The 8,457-nt window shown below is 30.7% G+C and overlaps 1 protein-coding gene across 1 annotated transcript in view; it reads left to right on the top strand.

Annotated features, from left to right (window-relative positions):
• LOC118765242 (organic cation transporter-like protein) overlaps positions 1-8,457 on the top strand; it is an 81,877-nt gene that overhangs the window by 5,713 nt on the left and 67,707 nt on the right. Inside the window, exons 2-3 of the mRNA XM_036506984.1 lie at positions 3,909-4,117; positions 7,010-7,240. Coding sequence (XP_036362877.1) covers positions 3,909-4,117; positions 7,010-7,240 — 440 coding nt within the window. The remainder of the gene's footprint in view (positions 1-3,908; positions 4,118-7,009; positions 7,241-8,457) is intronic.

Genomic DNA, 8,457 nt, shown 5'->3' with positions numbered 1-8,457 from the left:
CAGAAGTTGGGGATCTTGTCATGCCCAGGTGCCTTCCAGTTGCTTAGTTTTTGCAGTGCCTGGGTGACCTCTTCAGTTGTTATGGGGGTCCAAAGTTGTTCAGATGCCGAGTTTGTTATTTTCATACTCCTTTTTTTTGGCTGTTCGTTCGCCGACCATATTTCTCTCCAGAATTCTTCCAATTCTTCTGCCGTTGGTGCTGCAGTGACTTCTATTTTATTTTTGCCCAGTTCTTGGTAGAACTTTTTGGGGTCGGAGTTGAACTTTTTGTTCTGTTCAAAGAAGCGTTGGCGTTTCTCGTACCGGCGGATCCTTTGAGCTTTGGCAAGGATATCTTGCTTCAGCTTTTCTTTTATCTCCGGCAAATCTTTTTCTGTGATGTTATATTTGCGGAGCAATTTTGTTCTCTTTTTGTTGCTCAGTAGCGTTGCTTGTTTGCTGATTCCATTAAGAATCGACAGGTTTTTTCTAATTTTTTTTTTGTTTTGGATTTTATTTATCCACAGGGTTTGTTTGGGTGGTGGTACTCCTGTTTGGGCGGGTTTGGGTGAGTATCCAGCTTCTTTTGTGGCTGCAGTGGTTGCTGCGTATATCAAGTCATTTAGTTCAGTGATATCACTTTTTTTCGTTTTAGTGGCTAGTTCAGTGACGGCTAGGTTTATGTTGTTTATAATTGGTGTTATTATTATTATTATTATTATTATTATTATTATTATTATTATTATTAATAATAATAATAATAATAATATAATAATAATAATAATAATAATAATAATAATAATAATAATAATAATAATATTAGTAATAATTAAATATTATACGTGCACTCATGGATATGTATGTTTATGTCCGCTCCAGTATATATATACCGGAGCGTACATATATACATATATATATGTATGTGTGTGTGTGTGTGTGCGCGTGTGTGTGTGTGTGCGTGTGTGTGTGTGTGTATGTTTGTGTGTGTGTGTGTGTGTGTATGTTTGTGTGTGTATAATTAATTGTCTATATGCTTGTACTTATGTTTAATTGTGTCTATTTATGCATTTATGTACATGCATAGGTGTATATATTTGCTTATGTATATATATATATTAGAAAAAATGAGGTAATCAGATCGGATGGTTCATATTTATAGATATTTATTTATATATTACATTTTTTACATATATATATCTATCATATCATTCAGATCATATCATTCGGATTATTAGCGCTTTCTCCCAATCCAGTGGGGTTTTCAAATCAAATCAATTCCTTTGTGGGGAATTTGAACATTTTATAGAGTTTCGTAGTAGTGGGGAGGAATAAGACAGTATAAGAGGGTGAGGAGGAAGTGAGACAGAGAAAACATGTGTGTATGTGTATGTGTGTGTGTGTGTGTGTGTGTGTGTGTGTGTGCGCGCGCGTTTGTATCTGAGAGGAAAGAAGAAGTATTTCCGTTGGAAATATATATATTAAATTGTACGTGTATCTTGTTTCATGTATATATTTATATTTTGAATGTACTTTATAATCTCTGACGAGGCCTATGGATATATATATAAGTATCCCATTTTTAACTACCTATAACCTCAATACAATTGACATGTATAGGCACAACAAATTAGTTTTTTCCATAGGCTGAAACAGCTGTAAGTGATTTTAATGATTATAACAATTTATATTAATGTTTTTTTAATAGCTACTTGTATTCTTATCTTATATGTATTGAATTTTATACAGTATATATGTATGTTATTATGGTTGTCGTTTTGATAAATAAATAAGTCAACATTCTAATATCCTAAAGCTGATAAACCAACTAATGTTTTTCTCCATTTTCTTATTTGTTATATATATGTATATTATATACTAGCAGCTAAGCCCGGTGTCACTCGGTCGGTTTGGATGATGTGGCTGTAAAACCTGTTTTGTGTAAGCATTCGACTTGTTTGGACACGCTTACGTTAAAAAAACAATTTTAGAATGACTTTCTTCTGTCAACACGCTAAAAATAACTACCAAATCTACCAAATCAAAAAATAAACCCAACAAAGCGAATGAAGATGAACCATCCCACTTCCATTGTTCTCGCGCACACACACACAGACAGCCACACACACACACACACACACACACACACACAAACACACACATTCACATACCACCCTTTTACATAGACACACATTTATTAACACAGTTAAAACGCTGTTTGATCTATTTTTTCAGCGTACAATTTTCATCATCCCACTACCAAGCATAACATCACCCTTCCTTCCTTATTCATCTGTCACCCCTTTCTTTCTCATTCATAAACACAAGAGTATTATTATAGTAGATTATCTCGGTAACCATGAGAGCTATGAAAAAATACAAAGCCCAGCATCGCCACTGAATCAATCTACACATCTGTGTAATTTGTCGTGTAATTCGACCCAGCCGTTTGACCGTGAATCCCAAGACAAGGAAGCATCGCCTATATCAAATTTATATGTATAAATACACATTACGTCTTTAGTCGGTCATATTGACATTAATATATCATCTATTATTTTACCACTAATTTACGACACAAAAATGGACACTATACAATGACAACGCATTTTCTCTACGGGTACAAGTGAAAATATTTTATGTGGTTAGACGATTAAGCGTCTATTTTTCAGTATGTTGGCAAAGAATTTTTTCGTTTTTGCCCTAATTTATAATTGTATATACATACATACACAAATACATACATATATATATATATATATAATATATATATATATATATATATATATATATATACAGACATTTACTGTATGCATACATTTATATAGATAGATACGTAGATAGATAGATAGATAGATAGATAGATAGATAGATAGATCTATAGATATACATATATATATATAGACACACACACACACACACACATATATATATATATATATATATATATATATATATATATACATGAATATACATATATATATATATATATATATATATATATTATACGTTATATATACATGAATATACATATATATATACATACTATATATATATATATATATATATATCTATATATATATATATATATATATATACATATATATAATATATATAAATTAGAGAAAAACCACTATTATATAATTCAAACAATGATAGACATAAACCATATCATATAGAAAAAATAAAATATATTATAAAAATATAACTAGATCACAAAAAGTGCTTTTTGTAGTTTTTGTACATTTTGTGATCTAGTTATATTTTTTATAATATATTTTATTTTTCTATATGATATGGTTTATGTCTATCATTGTTTGAATTGCATAATAGTGGTTTTTCTCTAATTTATATATATATATTATATATTTATATTGTGAAATTTGATTTAATACTAAATTGAATTTTTCCCTCTAAGTTTGGAGTTATACTCCCTAATATTATATATATATACATACTTACATATATATATATATATATATATAATATATATATATATATATATATATATATATATATATATATATATAATATAAATACCTATTCATATACATAATGTTTATGTATATATGTGTATATGTATGTATGCATATAGATATATGTATATATTCATATACATAATGTGTATGTATATATATATATATATATATATATGTATGTATATGTATATTCATAAATATATACATATATATACGTGCATATATATAGTATGTGTCTATATATGTATGTGTATGTATATATATATATATATATATATATTATATATATACATACATACATACATACATACACACACCGCTACTTCTAAAAGTTCGACGTGAAAAGAATAACGTAACTTTCTTCTTTGTTGAAATTATGGAAATTATCGGATAAAGAGTGTGTTATGATTATATATACTACATACAGCTCGGGTCCTCTATTTTGTTTTACAGCCATCACTCCTGAATACAAATGTAATAATCTGACAGAGTCTCAGCTCAGCCGATACAACATATCCATTAATGAAGTGAGTCTAGTATATAATAAATGCTCCATAGACATCTTCAATACCGATGGAGGAGTTACTACCGAGAACCGGACACTGGGCTGTCTGAATGGTTATTACTATACTACGCCAGCGGATAAGTCTATAGTGTCACAGGTAGGTTAAGTTCTGCTACTATATTAGACTGTTTTATTATTTTAGAATTAATCCATGTTTGTTACAGATTTGTGATCTCTGTTGTCTGTACGAAAGACTTGGATATTGTAACTTTCTAAAATGTAACCTTAAGAAAAGTCATGAACACCATAATATTTAGTACTCTTCCACCGTATGCTAATTAATATATATTTATGAAGAAATATGACGTACGTTATTTCAATTTCATAGATTGATTCTGCTTAGTGTGTTATATAATACCAGATTTTGTTACTGAATTTCTCTCACGTTTAGACAGTTATTTTCAATACCGTGTTATACAATAAAAAATAATAAACTACATAACACATTGTTGATAGAGGCCAAACACTATGCGGCCTGCTGTAAACGGAGCTGCATTACTGATGATGTTATAAGCTTAAACCTTACATCTAGAATACTTATCACATTGTCTGAAAATTTACCGTTTATTTACTGAAAACAAACCCCACGGAGTTTTCTAAGCTAAAAAGGGACAGAAATATTATTTCGATATAGTAAAAGAAAAGTTAAGATGTTTAAAGTAGTCATCTAAAATCTGAATAGATATAAGAATGTATATCTATATATAGTGACAATATACTATCTTCTTTTCTAGCATGCATTTATTTAAAGTCGATTCCGCATTTGACTGCCAGTTCCTTGGGAACCATACAAATATGTTACGAGCGTTGCTCAGTCGTTATAGCATCGGAATTATCAACATTATATATATATATGCATATTCATATATATATATATATATATATATATATATATATATATATATATATATATATATATTATATATATATATATATATATATATATATATATATATATATATAAAATTATTAGAGACAAAACCACTATTTTGCAAAACAAACAAGGAAAGACTTAATCAATACATAAAATTTTAATAAATAGTCAAAAAAACCGCCACTACAATCGTTTCTTGTCTTGATCGACAATCTTCAGGTGGACTTCCAATAAGTCAGTTTCATAATTTGAAACTGAATTATTGGAAGTCCACCTGAAGATTGTCGATCAAGACAAGAAACGATTGTAGTGGCGGTTTTTTTGACTATTTATTAAAATTTTATGTATTGATTAAGTCTTTCCTTGTTTGTTTTGCAAAATAGTGGTTTTGTCTCTAATAATATTTTATAATATTTTACTATAAAATTGGATTTAATCCTAAATCTGATTTTTTCCCTGTAAATTTGGATTTATTCCCTAATATTTATTATTATTATTATTATATATATATATATATCTATATATATATATAATATATATATATATATATATATATATACGTACATATATGCGCATATATATAATATGTGTGTATATATATGTAGAATAATATGTAATTCTATATATTCCCGTTTATATGTATTTACCTTTATACAGCTTGTGTCAGGGTAGTGGACATTATTCATACTAGAGACTAACTGGCGATATATGAGAACCTGTGGACGGTATATCTATGTTAAAAAAATATAATGAATCCTTAATTATACAATTTCATAGATATTTAGCAATATGAAATGTGTGGTTGAATGAAATGCAGTTTAAGGTCTAACAGAATTATGTCTTCTGTTAAATGAAGTCAGGATAGATACCAATAAACAAATTCAAAGACAAGTTGGGACCTACCGAAGCATTTATTACCATTGCTAAAATCAGATACACCAAACTGGTAGGATATTAATTATTGTCAATATATTATATAGATTCAAATAATCATCAAATTGAAGATAAAACGTTAGAAAAACCTGAAGCATAACATCAAAAATTCTGGTTACAGCTCTGATTAAAATGTTAGTAAGACGAGAAACATGCCGTCAAGGATTCTGGTTACAATTATGTTCAAAATGTTGGAGAGTCGCGAAGCATAGCGTCAAGGATTCTGGTTACAATTCTGTTCAAAATGTTGAAACTGTAAAGTGGAATCAAACTGTTCTCATATCGAAGATCTAAAACTGTGCGCAGCAAAAACTCACTTCTCTAAGGAAATAACGGGGAAATTGCTTCCATTCTATAACTGATGTACAGATGTTAGGTTGGTCATTGATATTAAGGGGTGGACGGTCCAAGTAAAGCTGAATGAACCTGACCATCACGTTGTGAACCAAAATGGGTAGCTAAAAGTAAAAAGCAGCAATGTAGGTAGCTAAAGTTCAAGAGCGGTCATGCTTTTGCTACAGATATATAACCAATATCTTATTACTGGTTTAGGTGTTAACGCAAAAATAAGATATTATAAACGGTTTCAGTGGGTGGTTTTCAAATTTGCATTTGGGTAGGGTTTGCCTTACTCTGGCTTTAGACGATACAGCATAAATTTACTTGGTAAAATTGCCTCTCCAAAAAATATTCTGTAACGTTACGCCTCTTCTTTCAGAAATTTATCCATAATATCTACACCTGAATAAAAAGGAAAGATAAGATGAACATGGCTGAAATGCTGAGTATAAAGAAACAAGAACAACAACGCAACAATGTAGAGACAAGGTTTAACCTCTCTCTCTACACTGTAATTAAGTAATTTGAAACAAGGACACACACACACACACACACACACCAAAGAATGGCACATATATGAGGTTACTTGATTTGCAAGACATAACAACCATTTTCATCTAAAGTACAACCCACTAAGTTTAAGAAAAAGCAATAAGATATCGAATAATCAACTCCTAGATATACTACGATTCAAATAGAAAAAAGTGATTATCGCCGATGAATAGCTGAGTATAATTACAGTTAGTAAGAAGAACAACAACATCAACGACATACAGACAAAATTTCAACTCAACACATTCAAGTAATTTTACCTTTGTTTCTAAAATATGTTTATTTTTACAGTGGGACCTGATCTGCGATAATGTAGGGTTGGCTGAATCAACTCAGACGTTTTACATTTTTGGTCAAATGGTCAGTGGTCTGTTAGCACCATGCTTGATTGAAAAATTCGGACGTAAGCCTATCAGAGTCTCTAGTAACATTTTGCTGATAGTCTTGAACTTAATCGCAGCATATTCTCCGTCTTATTGGCTGTTTACAACTATAAGATTTTTGATTGGAGGATCACGTGAGGTAATGCTTTTATTTTTTGTCAGCTTCATTTTCTTCACAAATGACACACCGTTCATATTTAACATTCAACATAAACTTTAACCTCAGTTTCATGAGGCAAATATATATGGTCATCTATCTTTACCTATTATGTAAAAACTAGCAGTATCGCCCGGCGTTAGTCGAGTTTGTTTCGACCCTTTAGAATTGGAATTTTTGAAACGTAAATTTTCTGCATTATGTAGCTTGTTATTCTCTTTAAGTGAACATTTTTCTGGTTGAAATACACCGAAAAATGGCAACACGACAGTCAAACAATCGTAAAAAATAGGGATTTTCATAGAAAAAAAGCACCTTTTTGATGTAAATAATTTTTGGTCTTAACATGGTCCGATTTGAATTTTATCTTCTACGGAATGAAGAGCAAGCCTTCTTCTATCATACTCTCAGTTTTGATCAACTTGCACCGCAGGGTCTCGGAGGAGATAGTGTTAGTTGAAGGCTACCAAACCTGCCACACACAGACAACTTCAGCTTTATATATATATATAGATTGTGTATCTTGTATATAATATCATTATACTTCTACATTATTTCTTTATATTACAAACTGTGTGAAGGGCAGAGGGCTGGCGGAATTCTTAGTACACCGGGCGAAATGCTTAGCGACATCTCGTCCATTTTTACGTTCTGAATTCAAATTCTACCGCGACCAACTTTTCCTTTGATGACATGCGTACCAGTTGAGCAATGGGGTCGATGTAATCGAGTGTCCCTATTCCCCACTAAATTTCAAGCCTTGTGCCTATACTAGAAAGAATTATTATTATTATTATTATTATTATTATTATTATTATTATTATTATTATTATTATTATTATTATTATTGAGTGAAAGAGCAGTGCATGCCATCAAAGTGACACTGGAGTAAAATATACGAAGCCCAGTATACCCATCATGACTACCCGTTTGATAACTGCACACAAGGTATATGCATCATAGCCACATGTGCGCGACATCGTCATATCATATCAAGATAAACAACGAATGGCCTTGCAGGTGGGGTCCAGTTAGAATTTTCTTAGGTAGAGTAACCCATTCCTCTCAAAAGGTCCCTGAATAAGGGTTGTTTAAGGATGATGAACGAAACATCCATGTTTCCAAAGGTTAAATATCCAAACTCCATGGAATTCCTCTCAGCACATGGCTATGATGCTCTCCCACTACTTCTGCTCGTG

This window comes from Octopus sinensis, linkage group LG11 (genome assembly GCF_006345805.1).
Source record: "Octopus sinensis linkage group LG11, ASM634580v1, whole genome shotgun sequence".
In the NCBI taxonomy this organism is placed as follows: domain Eukaryota; kingdom Metazoa; phylum Mollusca; class Cephalopoda; order Octopoda; family Octopodidae; genus Octopus; species Octopus sinensis.
Note: the sequence above shows the minus strand (reverse complement) of the source record. Positions and strands in the feature narration are given on the sequence as shown.